The 27,648-nt window shown below is 39.5% G+C and overlaps 1 protein-coding gene across 1 annotated transcript in view; it reads right to left on the bottom strand.

Annotated features, from left to right (window-relative positions):
- RIC1 (RIC1 partner of RAB6A GEF complex) overlaps window positions 1-27,648 on the bottom strand; it is a 56,032-nt gene that overhangs the window by 21,849 nt on the left and 6,535 nt on the right. Inside the window, exons 2-7 of the mRNA XM_087716041.1 lie at window positions 23,858-23,965; window positions 20,108-20,184; window positions 5,995-6,102; window positions 3,010-3,152; window positions 2,707-2,840; window positions 2,053-2,144 (exon numbers count right to left, since the gene is read on the bottom strand). Coding sequence (XP_087572167.1) covers window positions 2,053-2,144; window positions 2,707-2,840; window positions 3,010-3,152; window positions 5,995-6,102; window positions 20,108-20,184; window positions 23,858-23,965 — 662 coding nt within the window. The remainder of the gene's footprint in view (window positions 1-2,052; window positions 2,145-2,706; window positions 2,841-3,009; window positions 3,153-5,994; window positions 6,103-20,107; window positions 20,185-23,857; window positions 23,966-27,648) is intronic.

Raw genomic sequence — 27,648 nt, 5'->3', positions numbered from 1 at the left:
AAACAATTCTGAGACAAGAATTTTAAAATTAAGCTGATCAGATGAAAATCTGAAGGTAAAAAATAAGTCCATTTTCATATAATTAATTCAAATACAACCACAAATGTGCCCCAAATTTCTGTTGTTAAGTTTTATGACCTTTCTTGCCTCAGTTGTTAAATGAATCACTGCAGTTGATAAGTTAGTAACCTGATTGTTAAATGAATCTAGCTTCCCCTTTGATTTTGCTTGTGAGAAGGTCACAAAACCACATGACCTTGGGACACAGAAAGTCATAAATATGGACCAGTTGCCAAGTATCTGAATTTTGATCACAGGATCACAGGGATGCTGGAAAGATCATAACTGTCAAAAAGGATCATAAGTCACTTTTTTCAGTGCCGTTGTAACTTTGAATGATCACTAAACAAACTGTTGTAAGGCAAGGACCACCGGTAGCTCATTAGTGTCAGAGGGAAACAAATGTTAGAATCATATTAGGACTGTGCAGAGAGCCTGATTCAAGGGAAAAAAGATGACATGGGCATGAATGTAGCATCTGCAGGCCTTCCTTAAACCAATTCTAGATTTAAGATGAGTTCTTGAAAGAACTGCTGGTGGATGCTACATGAACATCCTGCATCCAACTGAATCCATTGGCTACTAGATCTACTAGATAAATAATTATGCACAGTACTTGTTAGATTGGATTGGTTGGTTTTCTTATTTATTTTTTCACATCCACCTTTTCCCCCTTCAAAACAGACTGTTCTAGCTAACAACCAAATTTAAAATAATAATAAAAATCACACAAATTCAGCCCTGAATATAAAATGCAGAAATTAACCATTGGTACTGATACTCACCTCAAAGATAACTACTTTTATACCATGCAGCAAATAACTTAGAAATGCAATAAATAGATAATCTTTTAGATATCAACAGAATGATCTAGTATTCTGGTAAAATTATTTTCACAGTACCATTTCATATTACAATACTGGAAATGGCCTTCTTATCTTGGGGCAGGTATTCCAACTTGAATACACTGTCCAGATCTTTAAAGAAGAATTCGGAAAATTTGAAGAGGTTTAAGAAAGGGCAATAAGGGTACTTAATGCACTAAAAACTAAGTATTATGAAGAGAGACTGAAGGTATTTGACACATTTAGTGTTGAGGAGAATGCAGTGGATATGATAGCACACCTCAAATATCTGACAAACGTCTATCAAAACATATTCTACATGTGTGCAGAATATAAGGCATATAATAATCAACTTATAGGAAGGCAAATTGTACAAAAATACCTTGCAAACATCCCAACAATGTCCCATGTTTCCATACCATCACTCTAAAATGTTTTGAACATTCTATTACAGGAAAAAGAAAAGCAGTTCAAAGCAAGCCTTATGCTCCTTTGTTTTTCAGCCATAAGCATATAAACATGGCCTGATAATCCATTTCGAGTGCTATTTACCACAAACCTGAGCTGCAGGAATGAGGATGGTGATTATTTTAATTCCATAATAAACAATGGAAACAAAGGTTAACCACACCTTTTGCAGACTAATCCTGGTTGGTCTGGGCAAACAGACCTGATAAGAAGCAAAATTGCTTTAAATCTTTTTTTTTTACTATAACAATAGCAAAAATACACTTACTGGTTTGAGATTTTTTTCTAAAACCATAGTTATACAGTATAAGCCTTATCCAATATTGCTCAATGAACATAAAAGATTTGGCAACTTGGGAACATTGATCATTATAGCAACAACTGTTGATGTACAAAATGTAAGCACAATGATATAACCTTTCCATCAAGAATTTAAAAACTGCAGATTTTAAAAATATGTACTTCCACCAACCGCTATTAAATAATTACCTAAGTAATTAAATAACTTCCTTTACAAGATAGTTTTCCTGATGATATGATAAACTTTGGATTTGTATTTAAAAGCTTAGAGAAAGAATGGCATAATTAGGAATTCAGTAACTTTAGCACAGTAACAATTTTACCCTCAGATAATTTAAAAAGAATATATTCCAGTTCTGAGTTAAGATGTTCAACTTACTTTGCACAGCCAAATGCCATTAATCTGTACTTGTTGTTTACAGCCACACAAGTCCCATCAAAAACTTCCTGGGCCCAAACACCATGGAGTTGCTGCAAGAGTATTTTATCCAAGTTATCTGTTTAGCTTTCAGCACATTATGTTATATCTTAAAATGAGACATGACCTATATGCCCTTTTAAAACGGATAACAAGCTTTAAACTGATATAAGTACAGTATCATGCATTCTGAAATATTTGTTTTATATAGTGCTAAATATTAAAGGAAGAATGTATAAATGATGCACAAGGGAACAACATATTTTAAGGAAATAAATTAACAATAAACAATAGCTGAAATTTATTAGCAGAATATAATAATGCCGGTGTGAGATTATGAAACAAGCTGATATTCTAGAAATATTACTTGTCTATTTCATCCTTTCTTTAAAGGGGTAATCTTACTTTAATATTTTACTGCAAAAAAGTGAATCTCATTTTATTTAGAATATTTCTGTAAATTAACCCTATTTTCTAGTAAATGAGGCTAATTATATGTATTTTCACAATTTCTCAGGCATAGCTCAAATATTACTAAACAGACAACAGATGACCAAATAATTTGATATATCTTGGAAAAGCTAATCAAACTATTGAACTGCTAAGAAATCTTACCTCTGCTGTGAATCCACTTGACATTGGTGTAATAAAACCAACTCTGCCATCATTAAACACTACAGCAAATCCATCAAGAGTAGCACAGTATTCCATATTTGTTATGTGTACATTTTCAAAACCCAAAAAAGAACCTGGTAAAGAACAGAATTATTAAAAGCTGCCATTATTAAATTGTAAGCTCTCTTCATCAATTCTATTTCTATGTAATATAAGAAATGGAAACTGCTATGAATTATTACAAAATATTAAATTTTAATTTAGAATCCCCACTTTTCAACCATATATACATATAAGAAATACCTCTAGATGAATGTAGATCCACTGAAAATGGTACTGTACAGAGATTTATGGCTTTCCTTCCATTTGTCAAACCATCCCAGTGAATAAGATGTAGAAGACCATCAGCTGTAGCAATGATCAGATCCTCTAGCATGGACTGTAAACTACAAGCAAGGCACATTATTTTATCAGATATTTGATATAAAAGAAATGTCAATCTTACTAATATATCAATTCTCTTTAGAACTTTTCAACATGTCTGTATTCATAAACCCAATCACCTCTAATTATCATCTCTAAATAATCCTCCAACTTTTTGGAGTTGGATGTAGGGGTGGAAGAACAAGAATTGTTGAAAGTAGCCCTGCATTGTGCAAAGAGAAGCAAAATAAATCAGACGCAGACTGACTTTGGGTACTATTTTAGAGCTTCCCAACTATCTGAAATTAATCAAAATGGTATATACAGTTCACTTTCTATTAAGCTTTTAGAGCAAAGAGAGATGTGATGTTACATTATTTCATGCTTGCATGTATAAGGTTTTACACGATTTCCATCCCCTCCACTTTAAGGAAAAAGGAAAATGTTCTATTTTTATACAATGTATATATTGTGCTTTCAGTTACACTGGTCACCATTAGGAGGCATTACATGACCAGATTTACCCTCTTTGGGACTTGCTGCACAAAGGTAGCCAGTGGGAATTCAATGGGGTTCAAAACCTGTATTGGCAATTGAGGTCGTGAACATTTGTACTTTTAGATAAATATAGTACAGACTATATACAAGTGGTCCGTTGACTACTTATTCAGAGACTGATCCAAGATATGATGCCATTGAAAAAGGAGACTCATAACCAGTTCTCAAAGTTGTGGCCATCACGGCATCCCTAAAGTCACATGATTGCAATTTGGGCACTTGGCAACCAGTGCACATTTATAATAGTTGAGGCATCCTATGGTCATATGATCGCGATTTGCAACCTCCCCAGCCAGCTTGCAGCAAGCAAAATCAACAGGGAAGTCACAGGAACTTGCAAGTTGCAGTCACATGACATTGCACTTAACAACCTGTGATGAGTCACTTAAGAATCACCGCTAGAACTAATGTAAGTCCGTGCAGTCATGTAGCATTTCAATTAACAACCACTTTGCTTAATGACAGATTTTGTGGTTCATAAGTGAGGACTAGTTGTACAATGCAAAGGCTTTAGGAATATCCATGTCCTGCCACTCAGTGTTGCTGCAGGAAAAGTCATACAGAATCTGTCCAAATAGTATCACACACATGCTCATTCACTCGATCATGAAATAACATTTGGAAGTTCAAACATCCTGTCTTGCAGAATCTATATTTCTTGTGAATTCAGAATTTTCTTTAGATACTTTGAATATTGATGGGAAATTTTTCAATCCACTAAGTATATTTGATCTTATTTCAAGAATGCCATGCTGAAAAGATTTAGTAAAAATTAATTCAAAATTATATATTTTCTAAACTAAAACCAGGTCATGAATGTTGAAATAGAAATTTGTTGAAATGGAACTACGATGGTTGAAAGGTAACAAAAATCAGTACTGTTTTTGCAATGGTTGTCATAGAATCTAAATTGCACAAGACAAAACAGAAGAGATGATATTGTTCCAAACTTCAGCCAGCAGTACACTACAAAAGTATTGTTGTTGGCACCAGCGATATCCTGACTGTTAATGATCAATTCCATGCTTATTTGTAGATAAACTAGAGCTCTTGGCAATTGATACATATCTGTGAACACCCTTCCTTTTATTTAACTAACAACCAGCATTCATGAGTCTGGGGGAGGGGGGACAGTCAGACTCATAACAACTGCCATTTTAACTATTTTTTTACTCAAAATAGTTCAGTGTGACTATGAACACCAATGCTATCAACCATACAATTATTCCCCTCAATATATCAAGAATGATTAGAGATATTTGGAGGATTAATCGATATATTCTGAGTTTCCAAAGTAAAAAATAAGGACGAATTACTATGGACAGAATACAAAAAAATATGAAAATAGTGCACTACTACGGACAGAATAAACAGAAGTATTTATTCCAATTTCCCAATTAAATAGAAACAAGAAAAAAATGTCCATTTAATCTTGTTGAAAATAATTTCATAAATCCAGAGTGCTTTGAAAAAACAAAAAAAGACAAATGATCTGTAAATAGCCATTCGGACTATATTTGAAACATACTGCACAACACATTAATTTTCAATACATAGTCTATAAAATTCATATTCATAACAAAGCTGGGAAGTTCCTTAATTTATTCCATTCTACAATAACACATTGCTTCACTGCTGTGGCATGTGCATCTAGAAAAATGATTTTATGGTAGGAATTTAAAAATCCTAAATGTTGTCTTTTTTAAAATTCTTTTTATTATCCTATGGCTACTGCTATTCAATGCTAAAATATAATAAATGCTAAAATATAAAATATTCCACTAAAATATAACTCTACCTACTATTCAAGGAAGCTATTTTGCAATTGTTTGCAGAGAGTGAACTTCTGTACGTTATTTTCAATGAAAAAAACCTGTATAATTCACATTTTAAAATAAAATTTCATGTTATTCAACAGTAAATTAGTTCCATTTGTATTAGGCATGTAATCATAAAAATGATTCTTATAAATGATATGCCTAGAAATAAGATAGCAAGTTTTAATAATATTCTTTATTCACTGTGAGTCGCTTTCTGAATGAGACGGCAGTCAAATTGATAACAATATGTAAGCTTTTTTCCAGAAATTGTTTGGTGGTGATAGCTGTAGCATTTCTGATTAAAAGAAGTAGATAGCAGATGATGATAAGATTTATTCAAGATTCTGAGGAACTGCCAAGAAAATTGATACTCTAATATGATATTATTCACTTCTATTTTAATTATACTATATGCTGCATTATTAATCACCTTATTTTCTGCTGTTCTGGTAAAGAATTTAAATATAGAAGTTATTAGCCACTGTACCTGGTAATAGCTGCTTGTAAATCTAGCACTTGTTTCTTCTCTAGATTTAATGATGGAGCGCATTGTTCTTCCTTATAATACGGTGTTCCTTTAAGATGGGGGCTTCCTCTTTTAAAAAAAGAACCAACAATGCTTAATTCATTTCCCCCAAATTCTATACATTAACATACTAATTTAGTCTGTTGTTAAATAAATCCTTAAAATAAGTTCTTAAAATAAATCTTGATCTGAAGAGAAGATACATAATAAAGTAAAACATTCTAAACACCCACCTACATTTATATTACAAGCTGTGGTCCTGAAAACAATTCTTATTAAATGCTTTTCAACCTCAAATTATTGCATGGCATTGAGATTCCTCTACTCATGGAGATACACAGTATTTCACTGCAAAATACTTAAAATTTTTGACATTTGATATAATCAAATATGTGATACTAAGACAATCAAATATTCATAGTTTTACAGATTATCTTTGCAAGAATGAGTTTTATGCAAAATAGCTCCACAATTCCTATAACTAGATTACAATCTAATCAGTGTTTTAAAATCATAAAAACTGAAGACTTACTTTGTACTCAGAAAGATACTATCTAATCAACAACTGTATGTTGCAATTTGAAAGAACTTGAAAGAAATTTTCATCAAGAAAAACTTAAATGTGCAGAAAACACAGATTTGTTTATTTCAATTATTTGTATCATGATTTTCATGATCAAAACCATAAAAGACTTTACAAAGAAAAAAATAAATAAAAATGAAGTATTTTCAAAAATTACAAATGTTCAGAATCTCATCCACAAGGTATTTATTGGGAGAGATCATTTCAAGAAGAGTTACCTGGAATAGGCTCTAAATTACCTTAAAGGCTATTCCCTTATCACACCACGCAAATTGTTCTTGTAAGTGGTTTATTAAAAATACTGCCTCAATAGAAGAACCATTACCATTAACTTTGAACCATAATAATTTCTCATCATGTACCGATAATTTGTCAGATAATCAAATAATAAGAATTGACCACTTTGAAGTACAATGTATTAATGTGGGAGTCCAAGTCCTCCTAAATCCAGTTACATATGAAATTTAAATGTATATTTCAAATACTGAATAACAATCAGGTTTAAAGAGCCTTTTTAAAGTGGGAGATAATTCTTGCAGTCAGAAACCATGCTGTTCCCTTTCTACTCTGTTCTCCTCTAACTTTCATTCCTATCTCCCATTCTCAAACATTTGGATATAACAGAAATATCTAGACCAGTGGTTCCCAAAGTGGCGATGGGATGGCTTAGGGGGTGCTAAGATGTAAGGGGGAGCAGCAGGGGGCCCCTAAGAGGCAAGGGGGGTGGCAAAGGAGTGCTGGAGGTGGCCCCTTCTAGTGAGCCATTTAGAACCAGTTCGCTCACTCACCCCTGCCCATCCAGAAGCTGCTCGATCGCTCCCCCTGCCTGTCTGCACTATGCTAGTCCTGCCCACCGCTCACTGATTGGCTGGCTCTTAGAGGTGGGCAAGGCGATTGGTGAGTCAGCCAATCAGTGAGCGGTGGGCAGGGCTAACATAGTGCAGACGGGCGGGGGGAGCAAGTGATCAAAGGGAGGCCCCTTCGCCTCCCTTCGCTCCCACTTTGTCTTGAGGTCGATGCAACTGCTGGGTGTGGACAGACAGAGGTAGCCAGAACGGTGGGGCAGCCCCGGCGGGCAAGCAAGCGAGTGGCCTGATCCTCTGTTGCTTGCCTGCTCACCTGCCCGGGCTGCTCTGACTAGCTCCATCCGTCCACGCCCAGCAGTTGCAGCAACCTCATCAAGACAAAGTGAGAGCAAAGGGAGGCGAAGGGGCCTCGGTGCCCTGCCTGATTCTCCTTCGCTCGCTCGCTATTTTGCCTGCACGGGGCACCTCGGCGGAAGCCCTTTGCTGGTGGTCAGACCTCCCCTCCCCGGGTGAAGGGGGGTAGTTTGTGCGGTGCAGCCAGCGCCTAGAAGATAAGGTCCCGCTGCCGTCCCCACCCCCGCGCCCGTGCTTGCAGGCGGCGATGCAGCCCTGGCTATAAGCAAGCCAGGAATCCTTACAAGGCTGCTGAATCCTAAGGGAGATGCGAATGGGACCAAAATTTGAAAAACAGGTGAAATTCTTTCCGGAGACCAGAAGCAAACACACACACACACAGCAAAAGTGTCTGGTTTTGAATATAATCCTCCCTAGTGCTTGAGGAAAAAATAGAAGAATGTTTGGATATACATTTTGAATTAACTTGGGAAGAAAATTGCTAAAATCACTTTTAGCTGTGTTCTGCATTAAGGATTCATGCAGTAGCATTTCTTGTTGAATTATCAGAGTAATATTTACAACAGCCAGCTAAGATAGTTTTATGTCTTATAATGTTTGTGGGTAGAGGACTTAAGTGCAATGTTTGCCTGTGATTACATAATAAATTCACAGCTTATACATTTGAATTAGATGTTTTTCAATTCGTATTTAATCTATACTTGATATACTTGTATTCAATACATAAGGTATTAATTATGTCAATGGAATAGGAAATTGCATTAGTGATATATATGTCAATACGTTGATTTGTACTAAAAGTATTTAGCTTCAAGAAGTTATAAGGAATCACAAATATGAGTGTGGAAAATGTAATGCAGTTGTGGATGACTCTTTGCATGAGTTGTATTGGGAAAAATAAAAAAAAATCATAATAATAATTTTAAAAAAATGATTCCCCAAAGAGGTAAAAGGCTACATTTTGCTAGTTATTCTTTGCTTCCAAACTGTTGAGGAAGGGGATTGGACTCCATTGTCTATATTTCCCTTTCCATCCCCATGGTTCTTTAGTGAAAATTATAACCCAAGAACATATAGATCTGTTAAAATGTTCGCATTCTCACTTTCCATATTGGGAATCCCTAGGTACCATGCAATAATCTCATCAAATAATTCAAGAAAATGTTGGTGACATTGAGCTGAAGCCAAAGTTCAAGAAATCGTACCAAGAGTTTTGGTTACAGAAAGAAATTCCTGATCACTATCCTGCACTATGGACAGTGGTTAAGAAGCTCCTTGTTGCATTTCCAACATCATATTTGGTGGAACGTGGCTTCAGGGTGGTCATCCAACTTCTCTCCAAGCAAAGAAATCGACTCCAGATTACTGAATGTGGTGATTTAAGACTCCTGCTAAGTGACTTAAAACCAGACATTGGGAAACTGGTATCACTTCATCAAGTCCATCCATCATATTAAGAATTTACTGAACAGTGAAGTAGTTACTAAATTTAACTAAATTTACTAAGTTACTAGTTACTAAGGGTTTTGATAAATGACTATCAGACTTTGAAAACCTGGTTTCACTGCATCATGTTCAACAATTTTGTTGAATTAATATTAACTACAAAGGTTTTTAAATTGGATTTTGAATAAATGTGTAATTAATTGTTACAGTTTTGAATTTTACTGTTACTATCTTCCTTCCGTCATGCAAACTGTCCACTCACTCCCCCCAGCCACGCCCACCAAACCACGCCCACAGAACCAGTCATAAAAAAATTTGAATTCCACCACTGGGTGTGGAGCACTGAGGATCAGTTTGTAGCACCAAGGGGGCAGTGGACTGAAAAAGTTTGGGAACCACTGATCTAGACTAAGAGCACTCTGCTACTCCAACTAACACAGAGAGATTGTAATTAACATTTCATTAATCACATTTTATTATGATATAATAGCAAAGTCACCAAAAACTGTTCTTCAGATGAATACTGACTACATTGTTACATTAAATAGGGATGAGTAATGATTTCTGAAAGACACTCAGTCCAAAATATGTAGCATCTCTTCAGTTTATTGCATTGGATTATAAAAATATATAACTCATTACAACAGGCTAGGAAGACATTTATTTATTGGACATATTACAAAGTTATTTAAGAATCTGGAAAGGAAAAAAAAGTCAACAATAAATGAAATGAATTAATATCACCCGAAGACTGTCAGTAGCCACAACTGAAAAGCAGTCAAAACCAGTAAATAAAATAGTTAGGAATATAAACAACTGCTTAATTTTATATGAAAATAATGCAATACACACATTTTTAAAAACCCAAAAGAACAAAACTATTTGAATAGTCAGAATACTAGCATCTTAAATGCATCTCAGTTTCACTCAAATACACAGCCTGTCCAAAATGCCAACTATGTCTAAAATGTAAGAAAACAATAAAACTGAAACATGTTGAAGTCACCTATAAGAAAGAATTTTTCGTAACCACATTTTAAAACACTCAACAAGCTTAATTAAGATGTCCTGTGTAGCAGCAGAAAAAAATACACATCAGCAAGTTATGAGATGATGCACTGTGTAGATAAGGAATCCTTGTCCAATATAATTCTGGGTAAACACAAAGTACTTTGTACACTTGAGATTTTCTTTCTTACTCATCTTGATTTTAGTGTGATAGTGAAAGATAGAATTAATGTGCTAAATACCTGTATTCCTAGACATGAAATAAATAAGGCAATAAATATGTACTTGTAACCTATCATGTATAGATAGTCCTAGACTTATGACCACAATTGAGCCCAACACTAATGTTGCTAAGTGAGAGTTGTTAAGTGAGTTTTGTCCCATTTTACAAGCTTTCATGCCACAAGAAAGTTAAGTGAATCACTGCAAATATTAAGTCAGTAACTCAGTTGTTAAGTGAATCTGGCTTTCTTATTAACTTTGCTTATTAGAAGTTTGCAAAAGGTGATTGCGTGACCCTAGATCACTCTGGCCATCATAAATATGAATGCCAAGTGTCTGAATTTTGATCATATGACCATGAGTATGCTGCAATGGTCGTGGGAAATGGTCACATTGGTCATTTTTTTCAGTGCCATTGTAACTTTGAACAGTCACTAAATGACCACTGGCTTACCTGATGGGTCATTTTCAGGACGCTGCGAAGGAGAGTCCAAGCAAGGGTTAAATACAGCCAATCTGCCCAGAACTGAATTGAAACTTTAAGCCACGCCTCTGGTGCTATCTTCAGATTTTTTCAATGAAGGCGTAGAACTGTTGCACGCTGAGAAGTTCAACAATAATTCCAAAAAAGAACCATATCCAACATAGGCACAAATCTGACCGGAACTGTGGGCATCTGTACTGAAACCAGTGGAACCAGACTCCAGGGTGGGGTTGGACTGTCCTTCGCAGCGCCCTGAAAAAGACCCTTCAGGTAAGCCAAAGGTCATTTTCTAGGGCGCTGCTCTGGAGAGTCCAAGCAAGGGACATACCCAAGCTAAATGTCACTGGGGCGGGAAGCAGTCGCGTTCAGGGTCTCTCTGCTGGTATGAATGCCCTGAAGAACACACCTCCCAAAGGCCCCTTCCGTTGAGGCAAACTTGTCCAACTTGTAATTCCGAACAAATGGAGATAACGAAGTCCAAGTAGCTGCCCTATAAATCTCGATTGGCGCCTGCGTCACCCAGTAGAATGTGCCATGATGTGGCTAGGCACAGGTTTGGACTGCAGAACATGAGCGAGGGCAATGCAGGCCCATAACCACCGTCCAATAGTACAAGAGGAAACTTTCCGGCCCTGGGAGGCCGGTTGGAAAGAAACGAAGAGCGATTCGGAACGACGAAACACAGCTATGTGCTTGATATATCTGCGGAGTGTCCTGCGGACATCGAGCATGTGCCAACGCTTCTCCCTCGGGTGCCTGGGATGTGGGCAGAAATCCGGGAGAATGACCTATTGGGCCGGTGAAACCAGGAGTTGATCTTGGGGATGAACATTGGGTCCAGTCGAAGGACCACCCTGTCCTGTTGTATCAAACACAAGTCCTCCCAAACCAATAGGGCTGCCAGCTCTGAGATACGCCACGCAGAAGTGATGGCGATCAAAAAGGCGGTCTTAAAGGTCAAATGTTTAATGCTGGCCGAACAAAGTGGTTCGAATGGGGGACTGATCAGAGCACAGAGAACAATGTTAAGGTCCCATGAGGGATATCTGTGGACCACCGGGGGCCTCAGATTGGTTGTGCCCCTCAGAAAGCTATGTATAGTTGGATGATGTCCAAGGGAGGAGTGTTTGTCAGGCGCAAGTATCGTGGAGATTGCAGCCATCTGATGTCGTAGAGTGTTGGACGCTAGTCCTTTGTCAAGTCCATCTTGCAAGAAGTCCAGGATGACAGGAATCGTGGCCGAAGTCACAGATACCTCGTGCGAGGTGCACCAGGCAGCGAACGTCCTCCAGGTGGCGTCGTAGATCCGGGTCGTGGAGGGACATCTGGACACCTGGATGGTGTAAATGACCTTGGTCAAGAGGCTGCCCTTGCTTGGGAGATCCCTCTCAAGTGCCAGATGGCCAGTTGCAGCCACTGGCACTCTGGGTGTTGAAGGGCCCCTTGGTTGAGGGAAATCTCGTGCGGTGGGATCCGCCAAGGAGGGTTGATGGAGAGATTCACCAGATCAGCAAACCAGGTTCTCTTGGGCCAGAACGGTGCCACAAGCAAGACCTCCACTGCCTCTGACAAGATCTTCCGGATGACTCTGGGAAGGAGAGGTAATGGCAGGAACACATACAACATTCCCTGCGGCCATGGGCAGTGCAAGACGTTGACTCCCTTGGCCTGCGGATCGTGAAACCTCATGAAGAACCTGGGAAGGTTCGTGTTGGCCGGGATGGCGAACAGATCGACCAGTGGACAGCCAAACCTCTGGGACAGGCGTTGGAATAGAAGCGGATATAGACACTACTCCGAGTGGTCGACCGTGGCCCTGCTCAGCCAGTCTCCCTGACTGTTGCTTGCTTCGAAAATGTGCTCCGCCTGTATCAACAGGAGATGTTTCTCCGCCCACTGACCTATGGCGTCGGCTTCTGGAGTGAGTGCCCCCTGGCAGTTGATGTGCGCCTTTGTTGCTACATTGTCCGTTAGCACTCTCACGTGATGCCACTGTATGTTGAGGTGGAAATGGAGGAGGGCCAATCTGACTGCTCTCAGCTCCAGCCAATTGATGCTGTGAGAGGCCTCGGTCGAAGACCACCTGCCCTGCGCAAGTTGATTGTGGAGGTGGGCTCCCCAGCCATAAAGGCTGGCGTCCGTCGTGATGGAGACCCGTGCTGGTTCCCTGAATGGGGTGCCCCTTGCCAGGGCTGGAGACAGCCACCACTTGAGGGAGTCACTACTTCGGGGAGACTGGTACCAACCTCGTCGAGCTGCTTTTGTTGGCCCTCTGGTAGGGCAGCAGAAGCCACTGCAAGGGATGAGAATGGAGTCTTGCCCATGGGACAATGGACAGGCACAATATCATCTTGCCTAGGAGTTGCGACAACTGCACGACCTTGGCATGAGGGGACCGCTGCACCTGTAAAATCCTTTCTTTAGGCTCGCTACCTGCTCCGGGGACAGGAAGACCTGGCAGGTGACGGTGTCGATGATGGCGCCCAGATGTTGCAACCTGGTCGTTGGTTGAAGATGACTTTTGTCCAAATTTATGGAGAAGCCGTAGTCCTGAAGGACCTCCATGGTGTGCCTCAGGTCTTGGATCGCCTGCTGTGGCGATGACGGCTGGATGAGGACATCGTCTAGGTAGCAATGGAGCCGCACAGACCAAGATCTGAGAAAAGCTGCCACTGCTGCAAGGAGCTTTGTAAATGTCCTGGGGGCCGATGACAGGCCGAACGGCAAGGCCCTGTACTGGTAGTGGCGGCCAGCATAAACGAATCTCAGGTACCTGCAGTGAGCTTTGCGGAGGGTACGTGGAGGTAGGCCTCTTTGAGATCTATGGATGTCAAGATGTCTCCTGGCCTGATGCAGCCCAGGATGGACTGTAGGGACTGCATTTTGAATCTCCGGTAAGTTATGTGATAATTTAATCTTTTTAGATCTAGGATTCCCTTCTACCCCCTGGAGCCTTTGGGGACCAGGAACATAATGGAGTAGAATCCTGTTCCTTCCTGACCTGGTGGGACCGGTTGTATGGCTCTGATGTCCCCGAGATGTCTGATCCCGTTCCATTAGAGCTTTTTTGACAAGACATAAAGGGTTGGGGCAGCAGATGAAGTGTCGGGGGAGAGGGGAGAAAAATTCTAAGGTGAGACCCAAGCGGATTGTCTGTAGGACCCACTGGTCCGACGTGATCTGCTCCCATTGGGCGTGGAATAACTGAAGACACCCTCCTATGGGAGCTGAACATTGGTGGTCACTTGTATCTTTTGAAAGGTTGGGAACCAGACCCCCCTCGAAAGGGATGCCTGGAGAAATTCTGCTGGCAACCTCTGTCGCAAAATGGCTGACGGTCCTGGGACCGGTCAGCCTGCTGTGAGTATGGTCAATGGAAAGAAGCGGAGCTGGACGAAGGCTCCGCATTATGAAAGGGCTGTCTCATGTAGGAGTTGGAGCCCTTCCGGTCAGATTTCTTGGTGACCGATGGCATCACCTTCTTTTTGTCCTTATTTTCTACTAAGACTGGGTGCAGGACCTCCCCGAAAAGCCTGTCCCTTTAAAGGGGGCCGAGACAAGCTTCCACTTGGAATGCATGTCAACATTCCAGTGCCTGAGGCACAAGAGATGCCTAGTAGTGACATTGGACGCCAAGACCCGGGAGGCAAATTTCGCTGCGCTCAAGGTGGCATTGGCGGTGTACTCAGTAGCTGCCATAATCTTATTGACATCCTGCCTTAATTTGGTATCTCCGGCCGGAAGTTTGGCCAGCAACTGTCACAACCAGAGAAGGGCGGCCCTAGAAAGGAAGGACGCAGAGGCGGATGTTTTAATCGCCCAAGCCGCTGCCTGGTGCGTTTTATGGCAGGCATTCTCTGTTTTCTTTTTCTTTTGTCCCTCCAGTAAATCGGGGGGGGGGGGGGGTGGAGAGTACAGAGGATGAGGTAAGGGCTGCCACAGGAGGATCAATGGGAGGTAATTTAAGCAAGTCCTCCAGACTGGCATCTACCACGTACAACCTCTTATCATTGCTATTGAGAGTAGCAAGGGTGGGTGGCTGTGCCCATTGCTTTTGAACCACATTCAGAAAGAGCTTGGGAACTGGCACTATTTCTGGGGCCGACACAGGCTCTTCAAATAGGTCCCCAGATAGGGTTGTCTGGATCGTTAGTCGCTTGAGCTGGGGCGGGGGGTAGACCTTAAGCAGGTCAAGACCTTTGCCTTATTCAAGACGGTTTTGAAGTTGGCAAGCTTAAATAAATCTGAAAAGACAGGCTTTTCGGATGCAACCCCTTTGTCCCCAGAAAACTCAGGTTCCTGCCTAGATAGGATGTCTTCTTCCTCCCAGTCCGAATCCTCGCTGACCAGAGAGGAATGTGGAGACTGAGAAGGCTGGGTGAAGGACACTTCTCTAGGAATATCTTGGGGCTGGAGATGTTGGGTCTTGCGCGGGCGCTTGCCTCGCTGCAGCATGCCTGCCTCTATGCCCTAGGATATAGCCCTGTTAATGACCTCCTGCATCTCTGCTGAAAGGTTAGGGCCTTGGTCCTTAATGGGTCGAACTCCTGGAATGGGTCAGGGGGCCGGCTGCTGGGGCACCAAGGGGCCCACGGGAACAGGCCCTTCCCCCAGGTCTGAAGGGCAGGCAAAGAGATTGGCCTGGTCAACCATTGACAGGCCTGGAGAAGCTGCCATGGCAAGGGAAGCAGTGGGAAAAAACTCCTCGCCCTCCTCATCACTAACGGAGATAGGTTGCCTCTGATCTGGTTGAACTTCCATGGAGGGCTCCACTGGGGACACCGAATGGGAGGTTTGGGCCTGCTACTAAGCTTTGGAAAAGTGCTTCTCTAAGGCCTTCTGGCGACGGATGGCATCCTTATCCTGGCCTGAGCCATGTTTGGGTCCAGGCCTAGAATAGGGTTTGCTGCCCGATGGCTTCCCGGGCATCTCTGCCGGCTTGCCTGGAGAAAGCTCTGGAAGAGGGCCCAAGCTGCTCTGAATTCTCAGGGATCTGATCTGCCATGGCTGAAAGGTTGGATCTAACTGAAACAGGCAGGGACTACCTCCACTCACCACCTTCACAGTTGCCGACCGCAGACCCAAGCGCTCAGAAGAGACACACAGAAGGTCACTGAGATCAGATCCAGCCAAGCAGGAATGCGGTACGAGCGTTAGCAGCTCCCAGCATCTTGCAGGTCAGGTAAGGAGGCGATCTAAGTAAGCCACGATCCTTTGCCACACTAATCTGATGGCTTCACTAGAATAGGAGCCAAATTGCCAGTGAAAGCGGACAAAAAGCCTCCACGCGGCTACCTGCAATGAGTCAGGCGACCAGACAGCTGTGGCAATGTGCTCAGAAGTGAAACTGGCAAAAACAAAATGGCGGACGGAACTTCCTGTTTCCCAAATTGGCTGCTGCACCAGTCATGCAACTTAAATTGGCCACCAGAACTAAATAGGAGCCCTGAAGAGCCACGCCAAACGCCGGCTTCTGCAAAGCGCGGACAGCGGCAACAGAGCCTTCAGCGGAGGTCCCCACCGCAGCAGGGGTGCTGCGATAGCGCTGGTGTTGGCGCCTCCTACGACAGCTGCCTGTGGCCCTACGGCGCCCGAGCAAACCCAGGACACCAGGAGGACCAAAAAGGTGAGCAAATAGCCAAATTGAAAAGAAAGGAATTTTCCCTCACCAAGCCTGCTCGTGATGAACACATTAAGGAAACTTTTCCTACTTTAAACTCTAGGAGAGTCCAAGCAATCTGTAGAATTGGAGAGAAACTCGAAAGCGCATCCACTGGGCTAGCTGAATTGAAAAAAACTGAAGATAGTCAGCACCAGAGGTGTGGATTAAAGTTTCAATTCAGTTCTGGGCAGATTGGCTGTATTTAACCCTTGCTTGGACTCTTCAGAGCAGCGCCCTGGAAAATGGACTGTTGTAAGTCGAACACTACCTGTACACCTAAATAGTGAAAAGGCCATACATATATTGTGGTGCATAAAAGTTTATGAATCCTTTTGAATATTCAATATTTCTGCATAAATGCAACCTAAAATGTGATCTGTTCTCTACACAAGTCTCAAAATCAACATATAGCTTTGGCTCCTTTCCCTCAATAAACAAATGAAAGAGTATATACTCTTTTAAACTCATTTGCTTAATTGTTTTTTCTTTATCTAGCTTTATATTTTTGTCAACTGTACTTTCCTATATATATCCATTTCTAATTCTAGACATATCCATTTCTAATTCTGACAAACAAATGATTTGCTTGGGAGGTGCAGCATCCAGTTAGGCAAAGGAAATAGAAAGCTGAGGATGTCGTATCTGTGTATTGCAACATAGATGAATATATAAATATATAAAATCAGTGGTCATCAACCTTTTCTTCACCGCGGACCCCCTTTAAATACTTTTTGTTGCCATGGGCTATGGCCATGGACTCCCCCTCAAAGACTTAACTATAGATATAAATCATAACATTTCTTCAAGCCTTTATGGACCCCCCTGATGACATCACATTTTCATTTAAAAAATGAAATTAAATGTAAATTCATTTACAACATTCTATTTACATCTTTTCAATCTAGGACCGTAATGGAGAACCTGTGGCATGCGGAGTCATATTTGCCGGCATGGCAGCCCTCAGCTCTGTCACGCACCAGCTGATTTTCAGCCTTCCAGAGGGCCAAGGGCGGTCGTTTTGCTCTCCCCAGGCTTCAGGAAAGCCTCCGGAGCCTAGAGAGGGCAAAAAACAGGTCCAACGGGCAAACTGGATGCTCGGGAACAAACTTCGGGTTTGCCCCGTTGAGCCTGATTTTCACCCTCCCCAGGCTCCAGAGACTTTCCTGAAGTCTGTGGAGGGCAAAATGACCTCCCTCAGCCCTTTCCTGAAGCCTGGGGAGGGCAAAATGACCTTTCTTGAAGCCTGGGGAGGGCAAAACAACCTCCCTCGGTCCTCCAGAAGGCCAAAAATGAAGCCTAGGGAGGGTGAAAAATGGCCCAATGGGCAAACCAGAAGTTAGTTCCCAAAGTTCCGCTTGGGCCATTGGGAGGCCATTTTCGTCCTCCCCAGGCTTCAGGAAAGCCTCCGGAACCTGGGGAGGGCAAAAATCTAACTCACATGCACAGGGATCGCTTGTGCATGCATGGTAGGGGGGGGGGTTCTTGCCCATGTGCAGGTGGGTAGGCATGCACTTTAGGGCATGTGTGTGCTATACCGCACATGCACATAGTTTTGGCATACCTTTAGAAAAAGGTTAACCATCATTGGTCATGGGGAATCAAGCTGGAATTCAATCCCATGCTAAATCCTTTAACAGAAATGGCTCCACTTTACTCTTTTTTCTTTGTTGATAGCCACTGAAAAAGTTGAAAAATAAAAGATGATCACACCCATTTAAAATACTCAGATACACAAAATAGCCTTGTGAACTTATTTTAGTACATCAATAGCTTTGACCTTTAAACTCTGAATGTAAGTTGGTGACAGAAGCAGGAAAGAATGTTTCATCTATGTTGCAACATCAACAAGAGCTATATTTCTGCAGTCTCTTACCATAGATGTCTAAAAATTAGGAGAAATGAAAAGGAAGATCACCTAAAGAACACATGAATGACAGAAAGCAAAAGCAACAAGTGATTTCATATAAAATCCTTTATATGCATACATTGTATAGAAATTATAATTCTATTATAAGGAGATATGAGAGACTGTCAGCAAAAACGTTTTATAATACTCTTAGAAATCTATTTATCTATCAAGCATTTCTGAACAAAATATGTATCTGTCATAAACATATCATAAACATAACTTTGTATATTTCACATATAGCATTTCCAAAGAATGAAATTATTGACATTTTTTCATAATAGATTTACAAGTTTTTCCTCCAATATTGACAGTATTATCATTAGAAGCAGCAGTGATAAGAAGACTTTCTAAAGATGAGTAAAGTTTTAATCAAAAGCATAAAGTATTTAATTTTGGGCTGGAAACTATTTTTCAAAATCACAGGATACAATTTGATATTAGGAAAAGGAATATTTGGAGTTGTTACATTCTCACATTATTTATGGTAGCTTACTTCCCTGAAAATTAGCTAATATCTTAACAGTGAAAGAAGAAAATTAATAGAATTCTGTTTATTAAAATGAAGTTAAAACAAAATGATCAAAATACAATGGAAGATTTTTATTAAATGAAATTGATTTTTTTAAATGCAGATTGAGTTCTAAAACTTCACTTGTTGTTTATACACAAATTAAGGAACCAAGTGGTAAATATTAAAATGTTCAACTAAGATTTCATTATAAGGATGCTGAAGAGCTCACTGCTTCATAAACAATTCTGGAAAACTCTTTAAATCTTCCATTTCAACTACAGATCATCCCTGGCACAGCATGATCCTGGAAAAAGTTTAGTCTGATGTGGAAGAATTACAGAATGTTCCAAAGTTCTCCTGAACTATTCCAAACTGAGGAGTTTTATATATCCCCAAATTAATTAATTTGCCTTAGATGCAGTTAATTCAAGATAGTGGCTTAGTATCATTTCTATGCCATCAAAGGTCATCATAGCTTTGAAAGCAAAGCTTTATTACAATGTAACACTTCATATGAAGTGTTAACATGACAATTATTGAGGGTAACTAGGTGTTGGTTAATTTGCATAACACTTCAGAATACACTGAACAACAAACCTCTGCCAACAACAAACCACTTCCAATACACCAAACCAACAAACCACTTCCAAGAAACCACCACCAACTTCTGAATACACTTTAAGACCTGTCCATCCTTTCTCTAGACAACTGATCCCGATATGTATTTTTTCTTATTTACACTTATTCAATAGAATGTTCAAGCTCCTGCTGTTAAAACAGGATTTAATTTTTCATATTATGGAGTAAAAAAAAATTGACATGTATACTATACACATTACTAATATATCCATATTTTATGTCATACAAAAAGCCAATTTCTTTTTCTTTCCCTATATTTTTCCATATGAATAGTTTTCTGGATCAAAAATAATATTTTTAGCAAAATGTTAAAGTACTGAAAAAGATCAGGGAGGGACAGGAAGAAAAATAAAAGAAAATTCCTATTGTGCAACTAGAAATTTGTTTCTGTGGTATTATACATGTAGCCCTGTACAGTGGAACAAATAAAAGATTTACAGCAAAACTTACTTGGGATAGACTGGCTCATACAGGTATTTGTCTCTTGCAGAAATAAGATTGAAAAATAATATGTATCCATTTGCAGTCTGAAAGTTAAGATAGACAAAATTAAAAAATGCATAGATTTAAAAGTTTTCCAAAAAAATCAGAGCTGTCAGTAATTTAAACTCCATATATTTAAAACATATGGAATGTTGTACTCAAGGGAAAAAAATGAAAACAGGTAGTCCTCGGATACAACCATTTTTCTGTGACCATTTGAAATTATGGTAGCACTGAATGAAGAGACTTATGATCCATGCCCAAAATTATAGCCATTGCAATGCCCCCATGTAACCCTATGGTTGCATGTTACTGGAAAAGCTGACGGACCAAGGCCAGAATGTCTTGATTGGAATGGATACTTGCTTAATGACCCACAATTCTCAGTTAATGACTACAATGCGAAGCAACAGGATTGCTGTCATTAGTCAGTGTGATCATGTAACGTCTCGGTGTATGACCACACCAACTGATGACAGCAGTTTCAGTGCCAACTGTGATCATAACTCAAGGTCTACTTGTAAGCAATGTTCCCTCTAATTTTTTTTCAGTGTGAGCAAAAAAGTATAGTGTTTGAGCGGCATATTTTCATGCCTGAGCACCTGAATTTTTTTCACAGATGTCACCTAAGTCAACAATGAAATCAGTATTATTTGAAACTCAAAGTTATGTTTATTCAAGGTATCCGCTTAATTAAAAGTGTTATATAATATCAGTATCACTTAACAACGCTCCTGCTTAGCAACCAAAATGTTGGCTCAGAAAGTCTGGCATTTGAAGCACGCAAATCTTAAAGCTGTTGTTACAAGACCCTCACACCCCTAACCCTTTAGAAAAAAACCTCAGGGGTCTTCAAACCTGACAGCTTTAAGACTTATGGACTTCAACTCCCAGAATTCCTCCTCCAGTCATGTTGGCTCAGAAACTCTGGCATTGAAGCATGCAAGTCTTAAAGCTGTCAAGTTACAAGATCCACCAGGTTCGGGCCGTGAAGAAGAGAGAAAAGAGCGCTGTTCCCTTGTTGTCTTCCGGGGGCCCTGGAGGGAGGGAGGGAGGGAGGGAGGGCTCCTAGGGAGACGTTGCCCACAACCGGGCAATGGTAGTGCTCAAATGTCCTGGTTACCCCATTGTGTGAATGCAGCCACCGCGATGCCTTCCTCGCTAATTTTGCTTGCGAGGCTACCGATCGATTCCATCTTCGCCCCATAGAGTTTTGGGGGAAGATCTGAAGGGGGTTGCCGCGTGTTTGGGCAGTGACAGGCTCAGACCCCGCTCCCTTTCCGCCCAGGGCCCCAGAAAGACTCGCGAGGGACTCGCACCCTTTCCCCCTCGTGCTTCTCACCCCCGCAGTCCCCAGCACGAAGGACACGAAGGCGGCGCTCCTGGAGCAAAAGCGGTGCTGGGCAAAACGAGCATTTGCACCTGCAACGGATGGTACCTTCGCTCAGCCAATGATAGCGCCCGGTCTTCACCCTTGCCCCGCCCCTTCGACCCCTATCCCACCCCCTCCTAAGCGGAAATTCTCCTCTAGCCCACAGATTACGGTTTGTAAAACTGTAATGTTTTTTTCGCACGGTAATAAAAGGCGCAAGGAAGGGTGGAAACTGGGAAGCCGCAGCTGTTTATCTTCAGCCACGAGAACAGGAATTATGCAAACCTCATCTTTGTTGTTTCTCTCTGTGTGTGTGTGTGTGTGTGTGTGTGTGCATGTGTTTGCTTTGGCAGAAATCACTGCGCGGCAGTTGAAACTGCTGCGCGGGGTTTTCTTGACACGTGCACGGCCGCGCAGCCGCGCACCTTAGAGGGAACAGTGCTTGTAAGTCAAATCAAATCAAATCAAAATGTATTATATTTATTGACCACATAAATTGAGCATTCTTTCTTTTAACACTGTTAATACTGTCAGAATATTAATTCTGACTTAATGACAAAAAAAAAGTTTAAGAAAACCTTAAGACAGACAGGTACTTAAAAGGCAGAGTTTATATGGGGTAGGGAGGGGGAGAGAGAGAGCACACAATATCACAGTTTGAACACCTGATTTTTGAATTTTCATTCTTTAGTTTCAATATGTTGTTTTATTTAATTGTAACCTCCACATTTGATGGGTAACTGCCCACAATACTAATCAGTATTTTCCCCAAAAATTTAATTAATATGGACTCTAAATCAAAAACAGGCACTTAAAAGAATGTTAACTAGATTCCTTTTTTAAATAATTTAACATATTTCTCAAAGACAGAAGGAGAAAAAAATATAAAGGTTTCAGGTTTCTTTCCAAGCATGGTTTCCTGTTTTACAGTTAAGAATAAGATGGAGAAGGAAAACATATTTCCACAGCTGCTCCTAGTAATATTTTCTTTAATATTTGATGCAAAACTACTATGAATCCAAATATAGACATATGTGTTTATATATCTATTACAATTTCCAGATTATGTTCTAATTAAATTCAGTGTTTGAAAGAAACAAAAGGAACAAGATAGCACTGTCTACTTAATTTTGCATTCTTTACCATTTTCTGTATTTAAATAATTTATTCATTTGCTATGTCATGCTACAAGAAAGTGTAAGACAATACTATGTAGAAGTATCAACCTGACATCAGCCTAGATGCACATTCTTGTGTTCCATTTGCCATACAAGTTGATAATGTTACAAGGCTCAGTTCTGTACTGATATGAAAAAAGGCTGAATTTGACATTTAGCCTACATTATTCTGTAACAATTATTCCGACGTTATTATTTTATATTCGGTTGTATAAGTTTAAGAAGCTACCGTTAACTTTCATTGGAAATTATATAAGTAAACAGATATAGGTTTAGATATAGATTCTTCCAAAAAAATAGCAATTATCATTATGGAAAGCTACAACAGCCCAGAAGAATGCTATCAGGTTTTTTTAAGCAATCCAAAATTAATCTTGCCATTCTTTTTTTAAAAAATAAATGTTTTCACAACTTTGACACAAATATATATAAAAACAGCCTTAAAATAGTGCTTTGGAATGTAACAAGTAAAAAAATAGCTAATGGCCAACTATGATTCTGAATAAAATTAGCCAATCAAGCAAGTATACAAGGGAGGATAACTGTGGCCTCAAAATCTCCCTGTGCATCATTCAGAGAACCTCAGGATTAAACTGACAAATTGCAGGAATATATTAAACAATTAAAATAAAGCATTTCAAATCTTAGCAGAAAATGAAGTAAGCATAGGTCACCTGTAAGAGGTTGTCCTACTATTGCTGTATTTAATATATTACAAAGATTAATACAATTTAAAGATGTGAATACACGTTTGAATGAGATACCAAAATTCAGAATGTATGTCTTTATGAAGAATGATGGTTTTATGAAGCATAATGCAACCACAAATTCAGATGTATTTAGACAAGTTGTTGCTGGAATCGTAGGACACTAAATACTTTATCCAACATATTTGGAGGAAAGACAAAAAAGAGTGCCCAAAGGACTTTGTGATAGCCTTGAAAACAGCCCTAACTGATGACAGCTTAAAGAGATGGCATCTGACTCTCAGATCATGGTTGCTCTAAACAATATATATATACATACATACATACATACATACATACATACATACATACATACATTTTAAATTTATTTTTTAATTTATTTTTTATCTGTTTCAATAAAATGTTATGTGAAATGCCTATTAGAGTCATAAAATGTCTCTATACAAGTTTCTTTACTTACCGAAACAGCTATCGTGGTACTGTCAGGCTTCCATTCAGCTTGGTCATAATGTCCAAATTGCGACACAGCTTTTAGTGTTTCTTTGTAGCTTACAATTAGCACACTGGGCTGGGATAGGAAGAGAGATAGTACACAATAGTTACATTATTTTATATTTCAATGTTATCTTTTTTTAACAAAGTTAAATCTACTACCTATTACTTTCATAAATTCAATTCTTTCAAACAGCTTTATACACTTTAAGTGATAGCATATCTACCTAATTCTTTTTAAAGACAACTACAGTAGAACTGTAAAAATCATTGTTTATTTATATTTTCTAAGATGTTGTTTTATACCTAAATTCAATGCATTATACCAAAAGCATATATTAACATGTTTAAGAAGCTCCCTCTTAGCAAACTAATTAAGAATTGTGGCTAGGAAAATCTAAGAGTTCCTTATTTCAAAACCACAATATAATCTTACTTACTTGGCAAGTAATAAATTAAGCACGATGCCTTAAAACGTTCTGCTTTAAAAATATGGCTCATGCACTATTATTGGTTTTAAAGATTTATTCAAGATGTACAGCTATCATTCAAATGGGTCAATTTAGATAGAATAGTTAATCATTCCAAAGTGAGAAATGTATTAATAAAAGCTAATGTTGCATTACAATTCTCAGACTTGGAAAGATCAGAACATTTTATTTTGCTCAGAAATGTTTATTTTAACAAATGGCTGAGCATTTGTTCGGGAATTTGTTTTATAATAGTGTTTGATTTCTATCATTTGCAGCACAAAATTTCAGATCTAAACTAGATACCAGAAACATTGGAAAGTAAGCTGATGCTTCACCAAGATGCTAATTTATAAATTCCCTAGGGTATCAATAACATACTTCCAGAATCAATTTGAAGGGTCCCAGGAGTATATTAAAAGATTGTAAAACAAACATAGTATGTATGCCAAAACTATGGGTTTTTTTCATTTATGAATATATAAATAAAAATAAAGTACCATTCAACAACTTGCTTTTATTACAAAACAATAATTTCTTGAATAATTTACTTTTCAAATAATTGCACTATTTTTAGATATCTGGATAGATTTATGCTATTTTTCTAAACAAGGCTAGCTATATGTGGAGTATTTCCATCACAGATTCTACAATCAATAGATAGAAAAGCTATGATCATAAATTCAACTACTTATTAATTTTATTGTAATGGCTTGCTTTCTAGTATATTCAAATAAATAACCTGAGTAATATCTGCATGTTTAATCTTTTAAATGGATATCTGAAAAATTGATTATCTCCAATTGTTTCTGCCTGACTAGTATGTTCCAGCAAAATGAGTATGCTCCAGCTCCCCATCGTTAAATTGTAGGACCTAGGAAGCATGCCTTTTGGTCCCATCCTCTGGACCAGCATTCCCTCAGAGACAAGGGTGGCACTTTTTTTCCTATAAGTCTGGAAAGCTTGAAAACCTGGCTTTGGTTGCAGATCTGGGGACAATGTTTATTATTTGTTTAAGGTCCCTATTTTGTAGATGTTGCTGCTTATTACATCGTTTTAGTTGGAGCCGTACATCTGATTCAATGTTTTTAGCCATGTTTATGCTTTGTTTTATATTTTTATACACTATCCAGAGTCCATTGGATTTGTGCCATGAATAAAATAAATAATAATAAATATAGATTCTCATTGTAACTCATGAAATTTAACAGTGTGAAAAAATTTAGTTTTTAAACTCTTCAAGCCAAAAGAAACCCCAAACTACTATGCCAGCACATCATAAATGCACTAACCCCTTTATCTTTATGCTTCAAATACATTTATTTCATTGATAGGAATTCAGCTGAAAGGTCATATCTTAAAATGAAGATATGGAATATTAAGATACTGGTATTCTGGCATATGCTGTTGCAATAATATTACTTCAAACTGTTTAAATCTGGTACCCTCCAGTTGTTTTGAATTACAATTACCATTTCCTCCACTTCCATTGCCATTTAAGGCCTGCAGTCAAGAACAATGGTTGCTATAATCCAAAACACCTGGAAGGCATCAATTGGGAAAGGCTGATATAGAGTTTAAAGCACAACCTTGCCTATAATATTTGGCAGTAACTAATGGCAACTTGTTGCAGAAGATAAGCTGCCGAGGAAAGCAGCATAATGGGAAAAGAGGGCTGCAGCATTTAAGAAGAGCAGTGTTTACTGCCTGTACTACTGTAATGACTTCGCCCAATCAGAAATACTTGTACTTCATTTCACTATTTTCTCCTTCAATAGAAATTATAGTAAAATTCTAATATACAATATACAAATTCTAATGTAAAATTCTCTTATACAATTTGCTTGCAAGTGAATTTTTTCAGAAATATGCTTTATTTTTTGTTTCATGTGTTGTACAGTACAGCTCATTAAATATGCATTGTCAATGGCAGGAAATTACAGAGTCATAGCAGAGCACTGTAATAAGCATACAAACAAAATGCCTATATATATAATCATATGTTATATATTAACCAATTCTCTTATGGATCAATTTAAAAAATTCAAGCTCACACTGGATTTTTGAAAATCACAAAGATAAAGCGCTTATAAAGCACTTGAATGTAGAAGTTGTTTCCTCTGAGGTTACCACCCTACCTTGTTTGTCTTTATTCATGTGTATATGGGCAACATATATTTAGCAAATGGGCAGGAAAAAAAGCTAGAGGTAGCAGAGAATACACAGGAATGGCTTTTACCAATACAAGAGAATATTTGGTCTTTGAAATGTTTTGTCTGGGTTGCTGTAATGTGTGTTTACTTTATATGTGTGCCTACATGCCCATTTTGTTTCTTATTGCTATGGTGGGCATTTTTGCTAGACAATATGAGGCAAATTGCCTGGGTTTTTCCTGTGTGTTGCAAATGTTTTTTCTTGCAATGGTTTTTTTTCCTGGTTAAACTGGAAATTTAGAGAGGTTCAGAAGACAGCTCACAGAAAAGTACAGACATGAACAATTATCAGAAGTTAATGGTACCACTCTAAATATACGCATTTTTTCGCTCTTATTGCGTCTGCGGAATCTCGCCCAGCCGCCCTGTTTAGGGTGACCCACTCCCTCCTGAAAGGCGAGGAGGCGGGGGAACTCTTGCAGGGAAGAGCTGAGGAGTTTGTTCAGTTTCTGTTGGATAAAATCACTCAGATTCGGACAGACCTGGACTCCGCTTGGGCAGTACCAGACGAGATGCTGAGGGCTAGTCTTAATCAGATTTTTTGGGATGAGTTTGAATTTGTCACCCCTGAGGAAGTGGACAAGGCCATGGGAGCGATGAGTGCCTCCACCTGTTTACTGGACCCGTGTCCCTCCTGGCTGGTTTCGACCAGCAGAGAGGTGACACGAGGCTGGCTCCAGATGATTATCAATGCATCTTTGCAGAAGGGGTTTTTCCCGCAACCATTAAAGGAAGCAGTGGTAAGACTCCTCCTCAAGAAGCCTTCCCTGGACCCAGCTGTTTTGAAAAACTATCGTCCCGTCTCCAACCTTCCTTTTTTAGGGAAGGTTGTTGAGAAGGTGGTGGCGCTTCAACTCCGACGGACCTTGAATGGAACGGATTATCTAGATTCCTTTCAGTCTGGTTTCAGGCCCGGGTACAGCACGGAAACTGCTTTGGTCGCCCTGATCGATGATCTCTGGCAGGCCAGGGATAGAGGATATTCCTCTATCCTGGTGCTTCTTGACCTCTCAGTGGCTTTCGATACCATCGACCATGGTATCCTTCTGCGATGCCTGGGGGAAGTGGGAGTGAGA

The sequence above is a fragment of the Thamnophis sirtalis genome, unplaced genomic scaffold (genome assembly GCF_051295495.1).
Source record: "Thamnophis sirtalis isolate CommonGarterSnake01/CBP01778 unplaced genomic scaffold, rThaSir2_p1.2 scaffold_5, whole genome shotgun sequence".
Classification (NCBI taxonomy): Eukaryota; Metazoa; Chordata; class Lepidosauria; order Squamata; family Natricidae; genus Thamnophis; species Thamnophis sirtalis.
This window is presented reverse-complemented; position numbering and strand designations above follow the sequence as displayed.